This window comes from Hypomesus nipponensis, chromosome 13, assembly GCF_054491055.1.
Source record: "Hypomesus nipponensis isolate SF chromosome 13, ASM5449105v1, whole genome shotgun sequence".
Taxonomy (NCBI): Eukaryota; Metazoa; Chordata; class Actinopteri; order Osmeriformes; family Osmeridae; genus Hypomesus; species Hypomesus nipponensis.
This window is the reverse complement of record NC_140373.1, coordinates 19,129,545-19,156,958: the sequence shown is the minus strand read 5'-3', so window position 1 is coordinate 19,156,958 and position 27,414 is coordinate 19,129,545. Positions and strand designations below refer to the sequence as shown.

Genomic DNA, 27,414 nt, shown 5'->3' with positions numbered 1-27,414 from the left:
TAGGGTGGACGCAGCTGACTCATCATTGGGAGTTATACTCTCGGGTAGAATGGCCTGCTTTGGCCACCCATAGGCTCTCTCATTGGTACACCCTTATTTATAAGGCAATCCTTGGTCTGCTCCCTAACTACCTGTGTGTTTGCATCAACCAGAGAAGTGTCGGACAATATTCTTTGCGATCTCTGGACTTTTTTATGCTCACTGTTCCAAATGCCAGAAAGGAAATGGGAAAAAGGACTTTTGGGTACTCTGCCCCCTCATCATGGTATGGAAGCAAATTGTGACGAAAATTCAAATGAAAATGCATTTCTAGAAATACATTTTCATTTTAAGAATGTGGCTGCATTATTTGACTCACAAATGAAATTAGTAATCAATCATTCTGTCTGCGTTTTTGTGTTGTGTGCCAGTCCGGGGTGCAGGAGGAGAGCGCAACACGCATATCAGGCACAGCATCCAGTCCGTTTCTGTGCTTTGTCTTCATTTTTGTGAGCACAGGAAATCCCAGTTTGCACAGGAAATCCCAGTTCGCACATGTACGTGGTAGTAAAAGGAATAAGCATAGAAATACTTGCCCTACTGAGGACAGGATATTCTGACGAAATGCTTATCCAGAATGACGATAGGGTCACAGATCCATAGGGTCAGTGCGATCGCAGCTGAGCTGCAACAACTCGGTTTCTTCTGCAGGACTAAGGCTATTGTAGCCTGATCCTAACTAGACTGTCGTACATTTCATTTGTACAGAGAGTCTGGCCTCGCTCCATTGATAAGCGTTGACTTCCTTGTAGGCGGGTACTCTGTTGAAGTTTAAAACTATTGGATCTTCCCAGAGCTACTCTGATCTGCCATAACCAATCGCTAGCGTTCGCCTTAGAGCTAGCTGCCCTAGCTGGAAAATCAAACTGTTCCCGAACCACGGGGGAAGGAGGGCCACAACATCATGGCCACCAACAAAACTCTAAAACTACAACACAAACTAGCGCATGACATCAACGTCATCGTTCTCAGCCACTCCCTCTGTTCGCTGATTTGCCGGTAGAAAATCAACCTTCATAATCTGATTTACGTACTGAATGGCCAGACCGAGTACAGAAGCAAAATCCGAATTGAGCGGAAGTACGTAGGAGGGCAGAGCCAGACTAAGGTAAATGCACACTGAGTCTGAAATTTGTGTCCGAAAAGTTCGCACGTAAAAAAAAAAAAAAAGTTCACTCCTTCGACACTAGGCTATCCTACTGTATGTATGTATGAATGAAGGAACGATCAACGAAACTATATTAAACTCGAAGAAAATTTAGGAATTAGGTTAATCTGAAACAAGGCATGTGGTGTACCTATAATTGTATGAAATGTATGATAAAAATTTGCTAGCAACTTTGCCAAGCAATACCAAGAAATAGGTTGCAGCAGTTTATCTTTCGATAAACCCCTAGAGACGCTGAGCGTCCGTGGGCAGGACATAATCACAGCATTTATCCAACGAACGTATAGTTTCGAAGCACTGAAAAAAACTGTATAAAGCAGCCCCGTTGAAGTCCATGGAAGCTGAGCTTCAACAGGGAAATGCACTGTGGAGCTACGGGAATGTATGAAAGGAAATCAGTCAGTCGACCTGCTAATATATCTAGCTGATTCAGAATGAACTTGTCTTCGATATGAACGTGTTTTAACGCATTTAAAATGTTAACGCAATAATAAATATTTGACCTTTAATTTGTTTAAGAAATCGCCACTGGCAGAGATACAGATTGTGACAAGGCGACCCCCCAAAAAAATCTCTTGCGACCCACCTGAGGGTTGCGACCCAGTCTTTGGGAAACAATGCTCTAAAACACCAGCAAGTCTCCAACAACACTGGAAAAAGGTGGCTAGATTTGTCGGTTGTCGCTTTTGACAATAAAAGTCGCTAGGAGGGTTTGGAAAGTCGCCAGATATAGTGAGAGAGTCGCTAAGTTGGCAACCCTGCTCCAGTTCCTTCCAGTACGTGACTCGTCATTGATATACATTCATGCATTTAGCAAACGCTTTTATCCAAAGCGACTTCCAAGAGAGAGCTTTACAAAAGAGCATAGGTCACTGATCATAACAACAAGGTAGTCCCAAACATTACAAGCAGCCAAAACATGAAGCATACATTGTGAAAACTAAACAAGTGCCAAAGGGAAGACCCATAAGAGCATGCAGTTATTCAAGTTACAAATTAAAACAACATGAACCTCAAAAAAGTGCAAGACTGTACCTGTGGAAGAACAACCAACAGTAAAATATTTCACAGCGAGTACAAGAGTTAACTTTGTTATAAGTAACCTACAAGAGCAAAAAGTCTCTCAATAAGAGTCATTGTGATCCTGGAGGAAACTAACATCAGGTCCAGGCAAGCATTCCTAAGTGCCGTTGTACTCCCGGAACAAGTGCGTCTTGAGCCTTTTCTTGAAGGTGGGGAGACAGTCAGTGGCCCTGATGGAGGTGGGGAGTTGGTTCCACCACTGGGGGGCCAGACAGGAGAAGAGCTTGTTTTGGGATTGGGCAGTCTTGAGTGGTGGGACCACCAGGCGGTTGTCTGAAGAAGACCGTAGGTGGCGGGTGGGGGTGTATGGCTGCAGGAGAGACTTAATGTAGTCGGGTGCAGTCCCGTTCACTGCTCGGAAGGTCAGTACCAGGGTCTTGAATCTGATACGGGCGTTGATGGGTAGCCAGTGGAGAGAGATGAGGAGCGGGGTAACATGGGAGCGTCTGGGTAGATTGTAGACCAGGCGGGCCGCTGCGTTCTGAATCCTCTGAAGAGGGCGGATTGCACATGCTGGGAGAGCAGCGAGTTGCAGTAGTCCAACTTGGAGAGGACCAGTGCTTGGACTAGCAGCTGGGTGGAGTGCTCAGACAGGTATCTCCTGATCTTCCGGATGTTGTAGAGGGTAAATCTACAAGACCGGGAGACTGCGGCGATGTGGGCCGTGAGGGAGAGCTCATCATCCACGGTAACCCCAAGGTTCCTGGCAGAGGATGAAAGGGTCACATCGCAGATCCCAGGGTGATTGCGAGATCGTGGGAGATGGAAGGTTTAGCCAGGATGATGAGAAGTTCTGTTTTGGCGAGGTTCAGCTGGAGGTGGTGCTCGGTCATCCAGGTGGAGATGCCTGCCAGGCAGGCCTCAATCCTAGCTGAGATCCCCGGATCAGTCTGGGGGAACGACAGGTACAGCTGCGTGTTGTCAGCGTAGCAGTGGTAGGAGAAGCCATGGGAGGTGATGATTGGTCCAAGTGAGGTGGTGTAGAGAGAGAATACTGACAGTTAATTTGACAGGTACTCTCCGGGAAAGGTTACGGGACAGTGGAAGGACAAAGGGTGTTAAGGCCAATTTATATTTCTGCGTTTTAACAGAGACGGAGACAGGGAACGCCCTCTCCGAGCCCCTCGTGCACCTCCTGATTTTTCTGACTATCCGTCCGTCAGTCATTTTATGGATGCCCCTTGGCTGTGATTGGTCCGTATTAAGAACCGCTTGTGTCAGGGGTGGGTGGGGTTGCCGTGACCAACAAGAATCCTTTGACCGCCATTGCTTTAAGTTTACAATTCATATTTCAGCTAAACAGTACATGTAAATCAGCATCTGAATTAAAATGTGACGAGAAATGGGCACTGTAGTTGCTGAAAATGTGCTTATTTTATTGAAGAAACAGCTAATTTGTAAATTTGCTCCGACTTTTCGATAACCTAGCTAGCATCGCAGTGCAGTGCCACCTACTCTTCTGGCAGTGAATTGTTTTCAGCACTCACAGCCTTCGGAGTAATATAAATTCAACCAATCCGTCCGACTCTGTCCGTCCGTCTGTCCGTAACAGAGTCGGAGAAGTATAATTCGGCCTTTAGGTTGTGTTTTCTCGTAGATCTGAAAAACCGCAGTTTACATGTAAAAACTGAACTGTGGTTTGTGTGTTAAACAATTATTTTTTTCTCAGTTCGGTTTGCACCCCCAGCGTTTGCCTATGCTAAATAGGAGCAACGGGGCACAAGCTTTCAATTTACGACATATTGGGATTCATCATTCTAAGACCACACCTGCGAATAATTCTGCAGTTTAGGAACATGTCATGAATCACACATACACTTTTCTTAGAAACTTTATTAAGAACAAATGTTAGTTTCCTCCAGGATCACTACGACTCTTATTGAGTGACTTGTTGCTATTGTAGGTTAGATATAACGAAGTTAAGTCTTGTACTTGCTGTGTAATATTTTACTGTTGATTGTTCTTTTACAGGTACAGTCCTGCACTTTTGTGGTTCATGTTGTTTTATTTGTAACTTGTATAACTACATGCTCTTATGGGTCTTCCCTTTTGGCACTTGTTTAGCTTTTTCACAATGTATGCTTCATGTTTTGGCTGCTTGCAATGTTTGGGACTATCTCGTTGTTATGTTCAGTGACCTATGCTCTTTTGTAAAGCTCTCTCTTGGAAGTCGCTTTGGATAAAAGCGTCTGCTAAATGAATAAATGTAAATGTAAATGTAAGAAATAAGTTAGGAAGATATTGGTGAATGAGGCCTAATGTTCTCGGGTATTTTTCGTACAAGTGTCTGTATATATCCCACAACAATTAGCATCTTCCAAAACATCACTGTTTGAGTCCTAATATACAGTTAAACAATTATCAGCTTTTTGAATGTATTTAGAAAATGTTGTTAATCATTATGTAAATGACCCATTTGACTCCAGAGCTCTCCCTATCCTCTGATCCTTTCCCTGGAGAACCACTGCTCAGTGGAGCAGCAGACAGTGATGGCCCGACATCTGCGCTCCATCCTTGGAGTCAAGCTGCTCACCAAGCCCCTCAACGAAGAGCAGCTCCAGACTTTACCCTCACCAGAGGTGAGTGAACTACTGGGACAGTTCCTTTACTGTAGATGTGTTCATTGGTTTATAACAGGTTCTGTGGGTGGTTGCCATCCATTTTGTATTCTGCTTCTGGCACAATTTCCTATAACTATTGAGAGGGTTCAGGTGGAATACGGGGACCGTGGACACCCTCTCCTAGGAGATAGGGCCAAGGACACCTAAATTACCTGATTAAGTAACCAGGGGGGTATTCCAAGTAGCGGTTTTAGTGAAAACTTTGAGTTGTTTAACCCTGAAAAGAGGCATACTCCGAGTTCCACGTTCCAGAAAGAGAAGTAACGAAACCTTTTGGTAAGTTTCCATGGTAATTTACTCCGTGAAACTAACCTGCTCGCTAGCAGGTATTCCATGCCAAACTCGCGTTTCTACCGATCCCCTCCCATTTTATGAGCCCGATGCGCTTTGGCAGACGCGACATATCATTTCCTGGTTCAGCCGAGCAATCTCGAACAAAATTTAATTTGCTTAGTTATATGCTGGGAGATGATTTTAAGATTGCGAGATTTTATGTGCTTTAATTCCCTGATGAATACCTAAGTTAACGTTACTGTTTCCCGTCAAAATCTGTAATTTATTTTAGCAATATTCTCAGCCCTTGGGCCTTCGTCGCTAGTGTTACATGCCGTGGACATGCACTCAGAATTAATTGACCAAATGCTTTTGGGCACTGAAATGGTCCTCTTGATTGCCTACAAATAGAAATCACAATGAGTAGCCTAGCCTATTTCTCTCGGCTACTCCTACAATTTACATGATTCATATGATTCCTACAAATACCATCCTGAAACTGGTGTTTCAGCAAATCTATTTCAACATTATAAGGGGTCAATATTGGCCAAACAACCAAAACTAATTCCCCTATGGTTTGAAGGAAGATGGGAAACTGAACAGTGTATTAACATTAACCAATTAATGCCAATACCAATGGAATTACAGTTATTTGACTGTTTTGGGTTAAATCAGACCAAGAATGGTTAAATTAAGGTGTCCCACAGGGCTCCGTCCTTGGACCCCTCCTCTTCTCTCTGTACACCACCTCACTTGGACCAATCATCACCTCCCATGGCTTCTCCTACCACTGCTACGCCGACGACACCCAGCTGTACCTGTCATTCCCCCCGACCGATCCGGGGATCTCAGCTAGGATTGAAGCCTGCCTCGCAGACATCTCCGCCTGGATGACTGAGCACCACCTCCAGCTAAACCTCGCCAAAACTGAACTTCTCATCATCCCGGCTAAACCCTCCATCTCCCACGATCTGTCAATCACCCTGGGATCTGCGACGGTGACCCCCTCATCCTCTGCCAGGAACCTTGGGGTTACCATAGATGACGAGCTCTCCCTCACGGCCCACATCGCCGTAGTCTCCCGGTCTTTTAGATTTACCCTCTACAACATCCGGAAGTCAGGAGATACCTGTCTGAGCACTCCACCCAGCTGCTAGTCCAAGCACTGGTCCTCTCCAAGTTGGACTACTGCAACTCGCTGCTCACTGGTCTCCCAGCATGTGCAATCCGCCCTCTTCAGAGGATTCAGAACGCAGCAGCCCGCCTGGTCTACAATCTACCCAGACGCTCCCATGTTACCCCGCTCCTCATCTCCCTCCACTGGCTACCCATCAACGCCCGTATCAGATTCAAGACCCTGGTACTGACCTTCCGAGCAGTGAACGTGACTGCACCCGTCTACATCAAGTCTCTCCTGCAACCTTACACCCCCACCCGTCACCTACGGTCTTCTTCAGATAACCGCCTGGTGGTCTCACCGCTCAAGACTGCCCGGTCCCAACACAAGCTCTTCTCCTGCCTGGCCCCCCAATGGTGGAACCAGCTCCCCACCTCCATCAGGGACACTGACTGTCTCCCCACCTTCAAGAAAAGGCTCAAGACGCACTTGTTCCGGGAGTACAACGGCACTTAAAAAGGCTTGGCTGGACTTGTTAGTTTCCTCCAGGATCACAAGGACTCTTATTAAGTGACTCATTGCTCTTTTAGGTTAGATATAACGAAGCTAAGTCTTGTACTCGCTGTGAAATATTTTACTGTTGATTCTTCTTCTACAGGTACAGTCCTGCACTTTTGTGGTTCATGTTGTTTTAATTTGTAACTTGTATAACTGCATGCTCTTATGGGTCTTCCCTTTTGGCACTTGTTAACTTTTTCACAATGTATGCTTCATGTTTTGGCTACTTGCAATGTTTGGGACAATCTCGTTGTTATGATCAGTGACCTACGCTCTTTTGTAAAGCTCTCTCTTGGAAGTCGCTTTGGAAAAAGCGTCTGCTAAATGAATAAATGTAAATGCAAATGTAAATAATTGGGGTGTGCTTGCCTTCGGCGAGCACAAACCATTGTTATCTCACATATATATTATTATTATAATTATTTCTTTTTGCCCCCCTAAAACTTTGTTAATATTTGGACTACATAGACAACCTCGGTGTCAAACGTTTCGTTTTGGTAGCCATTGAGTTGCTTGTATTGGGATTTACGTTCCGTTGCACGGTGTATGTAGTAATTACGTTTTTGTGGTGAAAAGTGAAGCTAACGGTGGCTAACTTGCTAGCCACAGTCACGTACGTTGCTAACGTCACTAACGTCACGAAAACACGCATGACTACCTGTTGCAGAACATTAGTTTAGCAGCTTGTTAACTTCTGGGAGATGATAGGCTAACTAGAAACGCTACAAGCAAAGAGGCCAGGGTGAACTATTTACTCATTTAACATTGTCATGAAACAAAATTATGAAATGTAGTTTATAATATGATGTACGCATTGTCATTAAGCTAGTACATCTATTTTCGGAAAGAGTGGTCTGCGGCTGATGCGTTAGCATCATGAGTCATCATGACATAGCCTCTGTTGCCTGGGTGACACAGGGCATACATACAACATAATGCTACATCTGTTTTCAATCGTTAATTAAACATTCCTCACAAATACATTTTAGTTTTTGGATTTATTATTTTATTAGATTACAAGAAAACGATTTGACTAGCCATGGTGATAACCATTTACTCATTTAAAATTGTGATACGAAACACTTGTGAAATATGTATACTGATGATTATAGCTACTGTAGAGCTAGCTAGCTAGTTTAGCTCTACTTTCGTAAACGGTGTAAACGGTCTCCTATTTTCACAGAGAAGTTAGCTCTAGCTGTTACACCGGCACATCTCTGCTACTATCTGTTACCAAAGGTGTTGGACCGTAAGTTAGAGCTAGAGCTAACTTGCGACCTTGTAGTCTTCCGTTCCAGATTGCTTTGGCCTGGGGAGGTAGCCTACAGTACTGTACAATGTACGAGTGGCAGGTAGCTACAGTATAACGACTAATTAGTTAGCCTAGCTGTTAATCCTACAGCTAATTTTCTACCTTTCGTCGTCCGTTCCAGACCGCTTTCGGGGGGTTACTTTACAATTCGTCCAGCCACCAGATAGTGCCGTACTGTAGTAGCCAGATATATATAGCACTATATATCTTCGTCAGTTTTGTTGTCTTTGCGCTGTTGGTCAGCTAGAATACAAAGTCATTCTTTACAGTCAAGTAAGTTAAATGTTCCATTTACATAGTTATAGGCCTACACATTACAACAGATCAGAGTGGTTTACAAAGATGCCTTTTACATTCATACGTTTCTGAGCTTACTTTTAAATAACATAAAACATGTGGTAAGATGCTTTTATTAATCAGAATGACCTACACCAGCTTGCGATCGACTTTTGGGTCGGGACCCACCACTTGAGAAACACTGTCCTACACATAGACAAATGCAATAGACGTCCCATAGCTTACACGGGACCCTTTCAATACAGCAAAGATGGGTGTTAATTTTTGAATCATTTATGTGTTGTGTAAAATTGCATTAAATTCGATGTGTTTCTAACCAGGTGCAACTAAATGTATCTTCCAGACCTGCCGTAAAAAAAAATCCACTTTTCCCGGACAATCCTAAGCTACATGGCTAGACTGTTGATACAGATCAGAATCCATCATATCTTGGACACTCAAAATCAGCGAATCTTGCAGCCAAATCAAGTAGCCTATATATATAGGCCTTTATATGGCTACAAACTTTTGCTCGGTTTCTAGCTGACTACTTGTTACCAAGTTACAACTTTGTTACACGAGCATTCTTTGATAGCTACAAACTTCTGCTGGGCGTCTAGCATATGGTCTAGCTGGCTATTTAAGTAACAACTTTGTTGCAGGAGCATTCTTTGTCTACATTGCGAGCTAACAGTGTCCGGTAATGATGTCGCTATAAATAATGATGTTAAACCGAGACCACTAAGCCCTCAAAGAAAATGTAAGGTCAAATAAACAAAAGAAAGGTTTGAGGTTACTCTGAAAATTATTAATAAAATAGGCTTGTAATAATAAAACTGCTAAATCCTTCTCTAACTAGGCTCCTCTATCATGCATAATGAAACACGTTTTTAAAGTAATCAATAAGTCTGTGCTTGCCCTCATTACTCAAATGATGCCATTCAGGGCGTTAAAATTACATAATAGGACGAGTGTCTCCGAAATAATATAGAGCTATATTTGTCTTGAAGGCCAACCAATGAGAATATTGTGAATAAAAACAACACAGACACAGGCGGCAAATAAACAGGCAGATGTTAGCCTTGCATTGTTTGAAAAAGAAGTGGGAAGCCAGCTAGTATATAAGAGGTAGATGTTGGATCATATCACACCATGGAAAACCAAAGTCGTCCCCACGTCTGGATCGTTGGCAGCTCGTTGGTCTACTGGTTTGCGCGGCACGCGGAGGTCGGACTGTACCCCAACCTTGCACTGGAGTGCCATATTGAATGGGTAGGGGTGAGGGGCATGAGGTGGGCAGACCTTGTGCCTAAGCTCCGTGAGAAGTGTGGCATGCTTCCCAGCCCGGACATAATGGTGCTCCATGCAGGGGAAACGACCTCGGCCAACTGACCGGGGTAGACCTGACGAGGCAGATGAAGCGAGACCTGGGGGCCATTATGGAGATGTTCCCAAACACTCTGCTGGTGTTTTCGGATATCCTGGAACGCTGCGTCTGGAGGTATCAGAGGAGCACCAGCGCTTCTGGTATCGACAGGGCAAGACGTCGAGTCAACGCAGCCGTGTCTAGCTTCCTGGCCGACCGTGGGATGGGGAGCATTCAACACCCCCAAATAAGACACGGTTTCGTGTGGATGTACCGACCCGACAGTGTCCACCTTGATCACATTGGAAACAATGTGTTCTTGGGAAACATCCAAGACGGTCTCCGACGACTCCTGTGCTAGCCACAGCACACACAACAACAGGTCTTTTAAGAGCCACCCAAAATGTAAAAAAAGAGCCATTAGACCGTTCAAAGTGCTGTTGTAATTTTACAACCATGGGCCAGGGACGGACTGGGAGTAAAAATAGGCCCTGGACTTTGATCCAGTCCAGCCTACCAGAACCGGTCCCGTATACGCCACCACAGCGAGCCCCCTGCTGATGCATGCAAATTCTGTGCCTGATGTGATGCTTTGGGACTTCCACGCTTAATGCGAGCGAATTATTTTGGCTGATTTGAGCGAAAAGTAGTTTTTTGTGCTTGATGTAAAACAAACAAACATAGCCTTTTGTCCAATTGGTAAAACATTGTGTAGTGAAGGTAATTACGTTTACGTTTCTTAACCTGGTTTTCCATCTTTATATTTTCTCTATAGCTAACTTTCGATCTGTCAGTGTCGCTGTTGTGTATATAAGCGGCACAAATGGCTGCATAGACGTTCATTTGGAATAGACCGACCGGCCTGGGGGAAAGGGGGGCCGGCAAACCGTGTTGCTCAATCTTATTCCAACATTTTTATTAGTAGCAAAAAATTATGGGTCGGAGGGCCGGAGGGCCGCCGGGAGGGCCGCCGGCCCTCCGACCCATAATTTTTTGCTACTAATAAAAATGTTTTTATTAGTAGCAAAAAATTATGGGTCGGAGGGCCGGCGGCCCTCCCGGCGGCCCTCCGGCCCAAAAGTGCTTCAGCCCATCGGGTATTCTCCCGATGGCCAGTCCGCTACTGCCATAGGGTCTTACAGGGTTAAATCAAACCATCTTTACATCTTTGAAGTGTGTCATAAAAAGCGGCGTCACGTAGGCTACGGCTAGGCATTGCGAGCTCAGCTCACGGTGTCCGGTAGGCTACTCTAGGCCTATATAGCGAGCAACTCTACATTCATACGTCTCTGAGCTTACTTTAAAATAACAGAAAACATTAATATATTGACGTTGATAGGCTACATTTAGATGCTTTTATGAATCAATATGTCCTACCACTTGAGAAACAAGGTCCTACACATAGACAAATGCAATATTAGACGTCCCATAGCCTACAACCTCATAACCAGGTGCAACAGTTGCCTTGAGAGGATTAAGGAGTTGAAGAAGCAGATACTGTGTCTTCCTCTTGTTGGGCAACCAACAAGTTGTTTATATCTGATTACAATTTAATAAGTTACCTAGCGTGAGCTACATTTGGCCTCCTTCTCTTCCAACCAACCAGTATCACCTCTCCTCCATCTGAGTGATGCATGTAATTTTTACAAACTTATTATCAAGGGAACACAATGGTCAGAACTGCAGTCGTACATTTAAATGCTTTTTGAAATATGTAAACACCAGGAGAGTATGGGCAGCTGGGGCAGTCGCAAGCACACCCTCACAATTTCCCCAGAAATTGTATGCTCTCTAGTTGTTATCATATTGCAAATGAATGATATCAATGAAGGTTAACTGTTATGCCTACTCTACCATGATTATTGTAAACCAGAGATAGAAAGCAAGAGGTGAGGAAGAAGGAGTAGGACAAGCTAGAGCTGAAGAGAACGTCTCAGGAGATCAATAATCCACAGAACAATACTTTACTACACACAATTCCTTTAGAACAACTACAATCACACCAGAATCTTGACCCTTACTTATCAACATGACAAGCAATGCTACAGTAAGTTACACAATGAGATGTGAGAGCCATTAAGTTGAGACTCCATCCAGTAACTCCATATTTTACCATATGAGAAGTGGGGGCAGGTTGATAGCCTTACAAGATCTGCCTTTATTCTTCTGCCCTAAGTACACTATCTCTTGGTCAAAATAGAAATTCAGGTGAGGTGATGCATGATCACCTGTGACCATGCATCCTCTCATAACTGGTGTTCCAGTAAATATTTTTCGAGATTAGCCTTTATTCTTCTACCTTAAGTAGGCCTATACCATCTTTTGGTCAGTTTTTGGCACTTTCTTTGCGAGGTGCAGTTTGTACAACTAATTTACTTGTAACTGGGTATACATGAGATTACATTAGCTACATTTTACTGTTCCACATGCAAAATTCACCTGCCATTAAATGAACATCTTACTGTATACAGCATGCCCTGTTGTCAGAATGTGCAAATCATTTTTATATTCATTATTCTCATAATGTCAGTGTAACTGACAATTACAAAAAAAGCCTGTAAATAAAAGTACTTGGAGAGAGAACTAACAGTAGGCTAGCTACCATACATAATTCTCTGCATCCATTTCTGCGGCAGCAGTCATTAATGTCTCTTTGTCATCTTAATCATCATCATCATCCTTTGATAAAAAGCATTCTGTTGAGGGAAACTGCTACTTCAAGTTGAAATAGGCCCTAGTTGATATTTAAACTTTGTATCATGTCGAATATAATTAAAACCATGGTGACTTCGAGGCTACAGTCACAAGCGTAGCCTATAAGCAAAATATGCATTACCTGTTCGTAGTATGTTTTTATATGTAATATAACATTGAACATGCTATTTTATTAAGTCCACCACTTTTTCTCCTGTAATATTAAAGGACAGTGGGGTTAAATGTTCAATGTATGGACTGGCTATTGCATTCAAATAGTAAATGCATTGACTCTGCAGCAATTGTCTCCCACGCCAATTGTAGCTATAGGCTACGCTGCTACAGCCGTGTTACTTTTTTTCCAGAATATGTGCTCAGATTGACCATGAACACAAAATAAAACTTACATCTAAAGTGTGGTAAAGTATGACAACGTTTTTTTGTCGTCGGTTGTCATGGTGAATCCTAGTATCGGAGGTCCATAGATGTTGGCTTTTGGTTGGCCTAGTATTCATGCACGCGCTAAACTCAGAGTTGCCGTACTCCGAGTTGAGTCAACAAATTCATATCAGCTTTTCTGGAACCGAATTTTCGGTGTTTCCCATGTTAGAGTAACTCAACTCAGAGTTCAGGGTTAATCTCAGAGTTTGTTAAACCCGCTACCTGGAATACCCCCCAGGTGAAATGCATGAACTTGATTGTGTTTTCTTTAAAAGGACCCGATTAGATGAACACGGGAGAAATGTGACGGAGAACAGCAGAGTACAGAGTGGAGCCAGAATACTCGTGCAAACGGTGTTGTGGTTTCTTGGTTTTGTGTTATGAATTTGCTTTGATGTAAACAGTGTTTATTTAACCTTTTGATCTCCTAGTACGGCAGTGTGCCTTCTAGGTTCTGGCTTCCCTGAAAACGAAATACAACCGAAGCGTTACCGGCAATTTACCGTCTCCGCGTCTAATTTTTGCTGCCCTGCACCCGAATGGCATTTTAGGTGTCGGCTCCAGTATGACCAACTAGTGAACCGTCACACTATTTAAGACTATAGTGATTGAATTGCTACTTAATAAACTTGCTTGGGGAATGAGCACCCATATATTTCATATTTCCCATGTACTGTTTTATCACATTGTGTTTAGGCTCTTAAGGGAAAGATTTTAGTGAAAGGGAAGAAGAAAAGTGTGACAGAGCTGCAGAGTTCCTCCAGTTCCTCAGATGTCAGTTCGTCAGAAGAAGAGAGCTCCCGGGCAGACAGGAAACACAAGAGGAGCGCAGAGGAGAAGAAGGTGAGAAAGCTACTAGGAAACTACCTGTAGACTGGATGTTTTTTGTTTTTTGTATTGGGAAGTGTGTTTCACAGTTTTCTCCTCGGTGTGGGACTGTTTGTCCATGCAACAAAAGTCCCACATCTATATGTCTATTAATGTCCATACTGTTCGATGAAGATCTGCTTTTTGTGTGTACATTCCTCCCTAGCCACGTGTCTCAAAGCTGAGTGCAGAACTGTCAGAGCTGGTGGTATATACTCGCAGTGTTTCCTTTAAAGGATTTGAGGTCAAGAAACTACCAAATGAGATGTCCTCCTTCTCAGAGAGTGAGGCCCTCAAACATATCAAAGACTCAGGTATTGTCTGTCTGTCTGTCTGTGTGTGAGAATGTCTGTCTTCTGTGGAGGAATAGTGTTTTTGCATGTTAAGCAACACCTACTCAAAAAAGTTCACTGTTTTCCAATTTTATCAAATCACCTTGTCTCACTCAGCAAATACATGTCAGGAGGTAATGTTATGTCAGATGGGTTGTATACAGGGATGGCCAAAAATACATCAAAATGTATTTTGATACAAAATACCTCTCAAATAAATATATTAAAATAAAATACAAACTACTGGTGCCAGAAAATGTAACACAATACAATACATGTATTTTGATTTTAAAATATAGGAAATACTTTTTCTGGATTTTCCGTTTTCTAACAATTTGGTACAGCAGAGCATTCAGGTTTGGCCTATATAATGTACACAAAGTTCGGGTGAACCCCACAAAAAGAAAGAACAGTCACAGAATGTCAGTGTAACTAAGCCAAGCTATAAAAAGACAACAACTTGATTGATTATGTTACATAATCAATACATACACATAGTTTGTGTATATATATTGTTTTATTTATGGTACTTTACAGCCCATAAACGTACAAACAGTGATATATTTATTCATTCAATATTGTCTCAAAATGATCTGATAATGTTCTTGTGTTGTTTTTTTAAAGCTTATAATAAAGAGCTGTTGAAAATTCAAAATTCTCTCAAGCTTTTGTGACACTTTGACAAATCCATGTGTGTTTTCCCATAGGCATAGGGGAGTGTGTGTGTGTGTGTGTACTCCACACTACCTGCCCCTCCACAGGGATGCTAACACAATAGCAGTGTTGCATAAGTCCTTGATAAAGTCCACTACTGTACCTGGAGAGAGGACCCTCCACTTGACGAGTCACATAGACTCTCCCTCACACACATACACACACACACACACACTGAGGTATCAGAGGATGAGTAGGCACTCACTCACAGTCACACACTCACTCACTCAGTGAACAGGTAACTTAACAAGTGAGTTGAGACCCAACCACTGAGTAGCCAGTTTAGTTGCCTTTAAGAACAACTAACTTTTCCAATATTTCTGGGGTTATCCGCCTCCTGTGTGGATTGAATATTATTCCTGCAAACGAGAACAGTCTCTCAACCGGAGCTGAAGAGGGGAGGGTTGTGTTAAATCGAACAAAAGTCTTGAAATGTGTATTTCAAATACAAGTAATTGAAATACTGCCCATCTCTGGTTGTATATTTGAAAAAAGTGTGTTAGTTTAATTTACTAGCTGTTTGTTGAGTCAGTGAAAGTTGAGGTAAAATGAAGATCTTTCCAGCATACTAGATAGTCCTTATATGAGCACCGTACAGCCTCTATTCCCAATCCTGCTCAACAATCCACACAAACCTCTTACAAAAGGCAAGAGACAAATACCACGGGCATTGTCTAAAGGGTGGTTCTTTATTTAACTCCATTCAGTAAAAATATTTCACTAGGGTTTTTTTGTTAGTTGAATGCAATGTTATATGTATCTAATATAATATCTTATAGTCACTCAATTCACTGTGATATTTACTTGAATTAATCTGAGTACATTTATCTGATAATGCCAGGAATCTATGTGTGTGTACTTATTAGAATGGGTTTAGTTTCCCACTATCAGCTCAAGAACTGGGCACTCTGCAAAGTTCATATTCTGTGAGTGTCCTCTTTATAATCCAACGGAGTTAGTGCTGTGATTGATGTTGTTTGGCATTTCGACTTCAAATAATGAAACAGAATGAATATTAGGGAAAATAAGGAAATTCTGTTTGTTTTTTTAGGAGCAAATTCACTTTTACAACTGATATTTAGCCGCTTTCAAAGTCAATATAAAGACAATATAAAAAATATGGATATACTTTCAGTATAGATCAGTCAATTTTGTTACATAAATGAATGTGTTTACAAAACTGCCTAATTAGTGTTACGCAAATGAAGAAATGCAATTAACAAAGGCATTTGCAATGATAATAGGGAAAATCTGCTTTGTTATTTAGAATTTATGATTTAGTCATTTTCTACATTTTATATTTTCCACATTTTATATTTAAAACTCCTATATGTTTACTGTATGCACCTTCCTGCCATAGAACATTTATTTGGGCTTTTACAACCGAAAATCAGCTGCTTTCATAGGGGCTGGCTAGCTAACAGGACAACAATATAAAACGGTATACTTTCAGTATAGATCAGTGAGTTTTGTTACCTAAATTAATGTGTTTACAGATGTACAAATGTGCAAAGGTACAAGCGCTGTATGGTGAATTAGGCCTACAATTATGATAACTGGCTCAACCATTGTGCATGTAATGACTTCTGTTATGAACTAAATGTTTGTGGTGATAAGACAATTTAACATACAACCAATTTAGAACATTGGTCAACGTAAACAATTTATAACGTGGGAAACAGAAGACCAATGAAGGCTGTGTAATCATTTGCATGAATGTTGGCTACCACAGCATTGGCAATTTGACTAGAATTACCTGTTCGTAGTTGTACTTCAGAGATTACAGATCATTTCATTTGTGATCTGAGAAATAAAGGTACCAAAACCACTAAGAAGAACTGTCATCACCAGCTGTATCACAGGCACTGCTCTCTCTATCTACAATTACAGAAATCTGTGTTTGTCACCAACATCATCGCGGGCACTGTGCCCTATCTATAATTCAAGGAATCTGTGTGTGTATGCCACCAGTTTTATCACAGGCACTATGCACTATTTATAGTTCAAGGAATCTGTATTTGTTTATTTCACTGACAATCACAGACTGCATCACTGGCACTGTGCAATAGTATTATTAAACCAAGTTTCTTTTAAATTTCTCAACACAGCTGCATGAAACCCTTGACATAACGTTTAAAATATTCATAATTTCAAAATCCAGATGTTTTTGTGTACATTACATTAACACACATAACCAAGGCTGCAGGCTTTTATTCCTGGTGTCTGGAAGACCTTGATGAAATGGCGTTCAGATGCCTCACATACATTCACAAATGTATGTGAGGTTATGCATAAGTATTATGTGTTGTGTGTCTCAACATCCCTTAACTTCTCTATTGCTCTCATTCCTACAGGGAAGTATTTTGTACGTCACAACAGTCATCAGCTGAGCCGGATCTACCCCTCAGGCCAGCGCCTCCAGTCTTCCAACTATGACCCACAAGAAATGTGGAATGGAGGTTGCCAGATTGGTAGGTACACAGTCACCTTGATCTGGAATGACCAGAATTGTTAGTGTACAATATGTGACACGCTCTGGTGAAAAGGAGCCATTGTCGGCCAAGGATCTTTTGTCCGTTTTTTTACAGATTGTGAAAGTGCCGATTGTAAGATTTCAAATGATGTGTCAAACATTGAAATCAGAAAATAGTTGAAGATTTGCGTATCTGAATGTTAATAAACCTGTAATGTTCTAGTAGAGAAAATCCCCCTTTAAAGATTCTAGACCTTTTCAGGCCTTCAGATGGTGTGATTGATTTGTATTAATCATAACCAGCGCCGAGCGCCGGTCATTTCACCGCAGTGAAAATAAAAATTATTATATCTTTACACTCGATCAAATTCCAAGATCCTGCTTTCTTGACTTACCCTAGATATGTGTTTCATCACCCAGTATTATTTTGAAAATTACACCAGGAACAGCTAGTTCAAAGCTATTTTCCTCCTGTTAGTTTTTATTGTTGCCGGCTGTGCTTTCAGCCATTTCTTTCCTGTCTTTCAAAGCTGTGATTCGCTTTTTTATCAACAGATATCGCAAATATATATTAAGATGGTTATATCGTAAATAAGATTTATATTTACACCTAAATATGTATAGTCTATGCAAAATTATTGTTTGAACAATTGTATTAAATTCTATGAAGTTCACTACATAGCCATATAGACAGGTAAGCACAATTTGTTTGTTATGATATCAGCGGCAACAATAATTGTAGCATATGTTTTTAAATCGGATACACATAACAAATAAATTAATTTCTGAAATACCAAGAGGTATAAATGAGTCAATGAGTTACAATAAATGAGTACATGTCTACAACATCTTAGAAAGCTAAAGGAAATGTAGGTCTATTCTTGAGGTGATTAAAAAGCTTTGTAAGCATGGGAATGCTTGGAATGCTGATGGTGCCTTGACTTGAGTAGACTATACGTTGAAGGGAACTTGAGGGACAGATTGACCAAGGCCACTTCAGTTTCCAACCTTGCCTTGGTTGTGTGCAGGAAGCTTCATCTCACGATCATTAGGGGACCATTGACCCCCTATTTGCGCTAAAAGTAGCCTAGGGCAAACTGGCCGCACCATGATGCAAATCACATAACAGCAGCTTCAGGGGACTGTAGCAGGGTGTTGTCGTTTAAGAATAGATATACTTGATCTATAATCAAGTATTAAGTCATCGGGGCACCACCTTGATATTGGTTTACGGAGATTGAGGTTTAATATGAAATGATCAGTATTCTCCAGAAATTAATTTGTTCTACTTGTAGAGCAGATCATAATATGAGGGAACAAATGACGCAAGTAAAAAATATACACAATGATTTATTGAAGTAAATGGAAATATAATGAATAGTACTGTAAATGTTATTGTTTTAGTATTAGAGTTTGATAACAAATTTAACAATGGAAAGGTGAAAAGAGCAGGAAGAGGCAAATATATATATTTTTTAATTATTGAAAAAAAAAAACTTTCTGGAAAATAATAATTTGGTAGATGTATGGAATATACATATTTTAATGTCATTTAATCTCTCCCTCAGTCCGGACAGCATGTGAAGTATACTTGACACTAAACATCTTTAGCTAGCAGTGACAGCAACTTTGCCAATAGAAAATATCTGAACCCAGCAGAAAGCGCAGAAAACATGACTAGGTATATCTAAAGTTGGGATTTTCTTGGATAGGGCCATCCGATGTTCAAAAGCCATAATGTGTGGTCTGCAAAGAGGCTAACCCTAATTGAGGCATCATATCTTGTTGCATTACGTAGGCCTATTGCAAAGGCGGGTAAGCCCCACAGCATTGGCGAAACGGGCAGCGCTAGGGAGGGGCTAGAAGGCGCTTCAGCACCCCCAAGAAAGACCAAAGCACCCCGATAGCACTCCCTAAAATATTACCCGTTTAATAATAGTTTTCAGGCCATCGGGAGAATCAGGAGAATTCACAGTGGGCCGCTCTGCCCGCTTATAAAATTGCCTGCTTTCTCTTTGTTTTTTTCACTCACCTAATGAAAGGATATTTGTTAAATTTGTTAAGTTACTGTGTGACTGATAAGTAAGCTAATGGGCTACACTAGGTTTTAATCTAAATAAGCATATTATCACACCATGCATTAAAAAGTACCGTTTTCAGTTGTCGCGCATGCTCTCTTTCTCAAACACAAGTGGAGAAGCGGTTAGAAACAAAACTGTACTGTCCTGTAGCTAGTGGTACGTGCCAGTGGAGCGAGTGGTACGTGTCAGTGCCTCCACTGGCACATGACAGTAGCTAGTGGTACGTGACAGTGCCTCTACTGGCACCTAGTGGTACGTGCCAGTGGAGCTAGTGGTACGTGAGTGTAGCTAGTGGTACATGCTAGTGCCTCCGCTGGCACATAACAGTAGCTAGTGGTACATGCCAGTGCCTCCGTTGGTACATGACAGTAGCTGGTGGTACGTGACAGCGCCTCCACTGGTACATGACAGTCACTGTTCTGTTGATAGTGGTATGCAAGTGTCTCGTGGCAGTTGCATTGGGTGTCTTGCAGCTTTTGTTTACTGTCATGTCAACTAACTGCCCCGCGGCCATTTTAGAATAGGAGTTAAAAAAAATAAGTTAAACTGTTCGTGCTAACAGATTCCATACCATACTTTTGATGTCTCACTACAAGCTCACCATACAAAGTAATCAATTTAGACATTATATTGCATATAGTGTAATGGTGTGACTGTAAAGCAGACTTGTACACACGAAATGAATGAGTAACACATTATTTTATTCAGAGAAACTGAATTTAAGCGTACACATGAGCCACCGTTGTAGACTCTCCTACGTCTCTAATGCACATCGTTGTGTTGTTATCAGCGCCTCCTAGTGCCGTATATAATGAATTTTAATAACTGAAGTCAAGTATGTACATTACTACATTTGCATTTAGATACTTTTGAGTAAATATAGTTGTTAATAATAGTTCATTATTTTCATATGAAGAACCATGTCAATAAATGACACCCTATGATTGCAAATGTACTTTCTGGGTTTTATACATATTGGAAACTACAAACTCTCCTGGATACAAATCTGTTTAAATCACTCACTCATTAAATCACTTAAGATATCTTTATTACAACTGAAGTTATATTTTAAAGTTGACCTGTGTCAAAAAATGATATGGGAGAAAATAATTTTGTTCGTAATGACGTTGTGAATGTAAATGTCAGTTTAAGTATAGGGTTAATAACTTCTCAGCAAGTTATTTCATTGATCAGTTGTTATGGGCTGCTGCAGCACTCAAAAGAGCAGGTAAACTAAGCATTTGATTTGACATGGCTTGAAAATCTTGCAAGCTCACATGTCCAAGTAATCATATACTTTTTGTACATTACAATGAAGTTTAGGGTGTTAACAATACAAAACATCAAAAATCTCAATTTTGACAGAAAACGATTTTCAATCTTTTATGGCTACAATGAGCGGCCGCGACATCCACGGGTTTCCGCAGGCCGCCACACATATTAGAAAAATACACGTTTATAGCCTGTTCTCCTATTCTAAAATGGCCGCGGGGCAGTTAGTCTACATGACAGTAAACAAAAGCTGCAAGACACCCAATGCAACTGCCATGAGAAACTTGCGTACCACCAGAGCCTGTTTAAGGAGAGCCTTGCCACTCCCTAAGCCCCATTGTACCGAATTTGGTTGCAGTTCCACCAGAATTCCACTGGGGGTGATCGCGAGCGAGTGCATGTTGAATGGGAGTCTATGGAGCTAAACGGCTAAATTAGTCTCTTTTGCCTGATTGTCGTTGAGAAATCTCCGATTTGATTGTAGTTTTTGCATGTTTAACATGGATTATAGATCAAAAGTTGAATGAACGAGTACTTATGTCCTTTTGATTTCTTACAGGGTAAGTCGTTATTGCCTTTAACACGCTAGCATTCTGCTAATGAATGCTGATTGGTTAGTGAAGGACTGATACGACCAGAGCTCTTGCTTGATGGCATCCGAAGCGGAATCAGAATGTCAGAGCATTAGCAACATTGGCAACAACATTAGCAAGCCAAAACTCTTTCTAGCATGTGTACTGACAGGGAGAGCCTAACCTGTCAGCTGTGTTGTCGATGCCCTGAGAGAAAAAAGTTAGTGACCAGAGCTTGCCGTAAAGCAGTAGCTCTGGTCGTACGATGTGTATGACGTCAATTACATTTTCAAAAGCTTTTTAGAACAGAAAGGCGACTTTGAAAAAATCTTATTTTATGTGTGCGTGCCGTTATAACCTAACCCCAATTAACCTAAGAATTAGGAACCTGGACCTGGTCATTAAGCAATTTACTGACAAATATTCTTTACATTTTTGCACACATTATTAGACTATTAAATACCCCAATTCAATGTAAAAGAAACTAAAATACATAAGTTGGCCATCGGGTTTAATATTCATTATATTTTTGTATTTACCTTTATTTTGAAGCTCAAAAAAGACATACTGTATGTATCTCTTTATTCTTCCAGTGGCATTAAACTTCCAGACTCCAGGTGAACAGATGGACTTGAACCAGGGGAGATTCACACCCAACGGCCTTTGTGGCTATGTCCTCAAACCGTCCTTCATGTGCCAGCCTGACTGTAACTTCAACCCATACAATACTGGGGGTGGGCCTGGCCACAACCCCATCCATCTCACCATACAGGTAAATGGAAATTATACACACACACACTTATAGTTTATTCATTCAGCAGTTGTTTTTCTCCACAGCAAAGAAGCAGAGGTACATAAATGTACAGGATATCAGTGGCTAATGTCAAAGTATGGTCCTACTTTTGCCAGTACAACAATAGCATCATCTCAACTAAAACATTACTTAACTCTGATTATAGCACAGTACAACAATAACATCTCAACATCTCAAATGAAAACATGTTAAAACATTTGAATGATTTTTAAAACATTTGAACGATTTTGTGAACAATCTGTGTTCACAAGTGCTGTAACAGGATCTCAAATACAACATTCAGGTCAGTCTACAAACAAAGGCCAGTTTATCAGGTACCACAACAACAAACACAATGTAGGTAGAGAAAGTGATCTTCAAATCAAATGTTCTTTCTTTTGGTTTATCCAAAAGTCCCTCTGGGATAGCTCTACGACTGCAAATATTGAACGTTGATTACATGTAAATAAAGATTGTATCTGAACTTGATAGAAACAGAAGTTTGAATATACATACAGATAGAATTGTCAATCAAAATGTTTGATTGCAGTCTTGTGTTGGTCGCCAGACATAATCATTGGGATTATTTGAGCATTACATGAAACAACGTAGTTGTTTAACAGTAACCCCAAATCCCTGTCCCACTCCCTTCAAGGTGATCTCGGCCCAGCAGCTTCCTAAGCCAGAGTGGGACAAGCCCAGCTCAATAGTGGACCCTTGGGTGTGGGTGGAAACACATGGTGTTCCTATAGACAACAACAAGGAGAAAACCCACCGCATTGATAACAACGGTAAACACAGGCCAAATGTACGAAGGCACATACACAATGGTTGATGGTTGGAAAATGGTTGCAGAAACGTGTATGGGTGTTTCTTCACAGAATTTCAGATTTATGAAAGAACGTGGCGAGAGAATCTGCATTCCTTCTGCACACTTTAGAACCTATGCGTACGCTATGTTTTTAGCTGTGATACGGCGACACAGAGTGACAGAAAGACAGAAAGTATGTGCATGCTTAACAATTGACAGTTTTACTTGATTTACAATGGGAGTAAATTGTATAGGTTATCTACAAATTATGCCAATGTAACGCTTGTTCCGCTTAACTGATTATGAACAGCGCCCAAGTTTGTTTACTTACACTCTACTACGTAGACTACGCTAATAAACCCCAGTATGAGTGTGTAAATAATGTGTAACAATGTACGAGGTCTACAATAAGTGTAGAGTGCGTGACAGGCTACTTCCATTGAACATACATATGAAAGAATGGTGCAAGCTCTACTCTAAATAGGAACATTGAATTGGATTAAATTGAAAAGGATGACCCCTTTAATGATTTGGTGGGTCATAAAACTATTACCCAAGGTAAATAGTTACAAGATGATTAAATATATTAATACTGTTCTAGTATCAAACACAAAAAGAACAATAACCATCCATAAGTGTTAGTTATACAAACAGTAGGTTATCACATGAACATCATTTACAACGTAATAAACAGTTAGGGGCCCCAATAAACAAACACATCAAATATGCAATACTAAAGCCGGCAATACTATTAATCAATAAATGTCCCTACTCGGTACCGAGTGATAATAAAGGTCTCTGACGGTGCAGGCCTGATGTGGAGAGTCGGTGTAGCCCAAGCTGCTGTACGATAGTGGCTACTGCTACACGCCCCAAGAGCATGTACTGACTCACCCCGAAGGTTGTAATGGTGCCCCGAAAGAATATCTCCGGTGCAGAAAGAAAGTGGCGCGAAACCACACTCCGTGGAACAAAAGCTCTGCCAAACTTCCAGCGTTGACCCCGCCGGGTGAATTGAGCAGGCTGGAACAATCCAGCTCGATCCTAGTAGGTGCTAGGGCACACGGGTCCAGAGTTGTCCTCCATCTGTAGGAAATCTTCTGCTCTAGGTTAAACCGAATCACTAGCCACAGTAACAACTACCGGGGGACTATGGCAGGAACACGGTACCCGCCGAACAGTTCATGTAACTTCGACGGGGGTCAGTCCGTTAACCGCTCCTAATAGAGGCTAGCCTAACACCAATATAGAAGCTAGGTGTAGCTAGCTTATACAATAGGCATCGAAACTACGTTTATCTAGCTTATGCTGGTTCTTCCAGTTGACGCACCACGAGAGCTAACCGTCCAGCTTCTCTTGTGAGCGGTCGCGTCCCAAGAGACAGAAAATAACAAAAAACATAACATATGTACAGTGCCAGTCAACCAGGGTGTAACTTCCGCCCTAACAAAAAACACAATAAGGGCGCTAATACGGATTGTAAAACCTGTAAGGAATGTGGATATGACTCACTAAAGGTGAACATATGTTTTACAGTAAATGTTAAGGGTTATTAATATTTGTGCACACATAAAATAACCCAGGGGGTTATATCCTCCCCCTTTTGAAAAGTCCAGATGACCCAGTGTTTCCCCTAGGATTTTTTTTGCAGGTCTGTCCGACCCCCCCCCCCCCCTCCCCCTCGGCCGAAATAAAGTTCTAACCCTATATTTTGGAGTAGGTTAATGTAATAGTCTAATAACAAATGTAATATTGCCTATATTTTTGTCCTATTTTCCTTAAAGCAATACAGTTAGGCTACTTAAAGTATGTTCTAAATGGCAGAAATATGCGGCCAATTAATAATTGACGTAACAACTTATTGTAAATGGTCAGTAGGCTAGCCTATCGAGGTACTCGAAAGCATGTACACAGTCGGCTTCATTTGATCTTGAAAGGCTAAACATTCTGTAGCAAATAATAACAATATACCAACTATTAATTAAAACTACTTCAGCATAATAATGCACCTAAAACACAAACGTGAGCAAGGGCAGCAATAGCTATCGAATCAACAGGCATGCAATTATGCTAGCGGGGGAAGAATACAAACAACGAAAATCACCAGTTGACTTAAATTTGCAATAACTGTAGACTAATACAATAACAGGCTTTAATGAACTGAAAACATAAGTTATGACTTACAGTTCTCAAGGACGCACACACGCAATCTCAACTGCGCTGTGAAGCGCGTGTCCTTGCTATTCTCCGACATGCACTCTAACAGTCACTCCTGATAGACGGCCTAAAATCTTGTACAGCCCTATTTCTGTTACCGTGGCGGCAGAAATTTAGCCGTGGCGGGCCGCCACAACAAAATCAACATAGGGGAAACACTGGATGACCTCATCGGACTAAATCTAAGTCTGAGAAAAGATTACATTTACCCATAACGCTTAAATGGTAGTGTTAGTCCCACCCATGTAGTCCTATCTGTCCAGGCAAGATGAGGCACGCTATGGCAGCAGGCAGGTCAGTCTCTGCAGATGGTTATCCTCAAACCATGGTGGACCATCACAATTGGCTTGTCAGTGGAGTGCCCAGGCATGTCATAGCTTAGACGGATGACGGGCTTGATCTCTCGTCGAGACTGGCGTTCACAGACGGGCTCTGCACCACTTTCAGACTAACTAGCAGAAGGGAGCTCACCCTCTTCCAGACCTGTGTCCACCACAGGGTCTTCAGGCAGTTGCAGCAAAACATCTGGGTCCCTTTCAAATTCTGATAGACTGAGAGCACGTACTGGCTCAGCAGGACAAGCTTGTGAAGGTAGGCTCAGGTCTTCACACTGAGGCGGCAGGTTTTGACCAAAATGATCTGCGAGAAGGTCAAGGGCCTGAGAGATGGACTCTCTTTGAGCAGCGGATAGATACCACACATCATCATCCTCTGGCTCTGACATTTCTCCAGTTTCTTCTTCTGGGTCTGTTTCTAGACTATCTTGTTGTTTCGTCTTCATCTTGTCTTGAGAAGACCTAGTTGCATGTCTCTGAGGAGTCTTGCTTATCGGGACTTGCAGGTAACCGAACCAGATGACCTATGGGCAGAAGGCGGTCTCTGTGGAGAGTCTTGACAATGACACAACCTTTTTCAGGCTTTACTCTGTACACTGGCAGGTTGGACAGTTTTTTGACCACCACACAGGGACTTGACAACCACTTGTCTCCCAACTTGTTCTTCCCCAGCACACCTGTAGCTCTGATAAGGATGCGGTCTCCTGGTTGTAGGGCTTGGTTTCTTACTCTTGTGTCGTAGTATCTTTTGTTTTGTTGATGTACTGTGTCTGCAACCTCTTGTGCCAACTGGTAAGCTTGCTGCAACTCTGCTTTGAGATTGTCGACATACTGCAGGTAAATCTTGTCATCTTGACCATCTGGAGACGTTCCGAAGCAGAGGTCAACGGGCAAACGAGCTTCACGGCCAAACATTAAGCGGTATGGTGAGTAGCCGGTTGCATCGTTGCGTGTACAGTTGTAAGCGTGCACAAGCAGACTGATGTATTGACTCCACTTCTGCTTTTCAGTGGGGTTAAGCGTTCCCAGCATAGACAAGAGTGTGCGGTTGAAACACTCTGGTTGTGGGTCACCTTGAGGGTGATAGGGATTTGTCCTTGATTTCTTTATGCCAAGCAAATGCAGGAGTTCTTTGATTAGATGGCTTTCAAAATCACGCCCCTGATCAGAGTTAACTCTTGCTGGTAGGCCGTAGTGCACGAAAAACCTTTCTGGCTCAATAGACAAAAAGTCTAAACAGACTAGGTCGAGTGGGCCTGTACTTGTTATTTGGTTCAGCGGTGCTGCTTGGTGAGGCAGAGTCTTACGAGCAATACATCGGCCACAGTTCTTGATGTAGTCTGTGATGTCAGGGACCATCTTGGGCCAGTAGAACCGGTCCTTAAGGAGGTCCACGGTGCGTTCGACCCCAAGATGCCCAGACTCGTCATGCAAGGCTTGGAGTACTTGTGGCTTGAACTGACTTGGGAGCACGAGTTGGAGAACTGTGTGACCGCCAGGTCTGCTAATCCTTTGGTGCAACACGCCATCTTTGATGAGGAGCTTGGTGCTTTCTCTTTGAAGGAGCACCATATCTGGGTGACTGTTAGTTTGCTGGGGCCAGGAACCAACTGACACTGCTTTCTTGGCAACAGAGATCACAGGGTCGCGGTCTTGAGCTTTGCTTAGGTCACCTTTGCTAAGCCTTTCGAGACGGGTCAGCTGCAGATGAGAGAAACAGGCAAAGACATCAGGAACTGCACTTGGCGAGGGCCCTAGTTGGTCAATGAGCCGACTGGAAGAATCGGAAGCCTGAGAGCCACAGACAAGATGGCATAGGGATTTGACACCAGAGGTCGAGATGCGTCTCCATCCATTGTCATCCGTGGCGTTTCTGGACAACCAGTCTGCATTCACGTTCTCTATGCCTGGCTTGTACTGAATGTCGAAGTCATAGGTGGTGAGGGCTGCTAACCATCGGTGACCCGTAGCGTTTAACTTAGCAGTGGTAAGTACATAA

The 27,414-nt window shown here is 42.0% G+C and overlaps 1 protein-coding gene across 1 annotated transcript in view; it reads left to right on the top strand.

The window, feature by feature from the left end:
- The window catches only part of LOC146260551 (1-phosphatidylinositol 4,5-bisphosphate phosphodiesterase delta-3-A-like), a 58,709-nt gene that overhangs the window by 18,063 nt on the left and 13,232 nt on the right, over positions 1 to 27,414 (top strand). The window contains exons 8-13 of the mRNA XM_084669373.1: positions 4,717 to 4,869; positions 13,645 to 13,791; positions 13,982 to 14,129; positions 17,216 to 17,332; positions 21,853 to 22,031; positions 22,708 to 22,843. Of these exons, the coding sequence (XP_084525499.1) occupies positions 4,717 to 4,869; positions 13,645 to 13,791; positions 13,982 to 14,129; positions 17,216 to 17,332; positions 21,853 to 22,031; positions 22,708 to 22,843 (880 nt within the window). The remainder of the gene's footprint in view (positions 1 to 4,716; positions 4,870 to 13,644; positions 13,792 to 13,981; positions 14,130 to 17,215; positions 17,333 to 21,852; positions 22,032 to 22,707; positions 22,844 to 27,414) is intronic.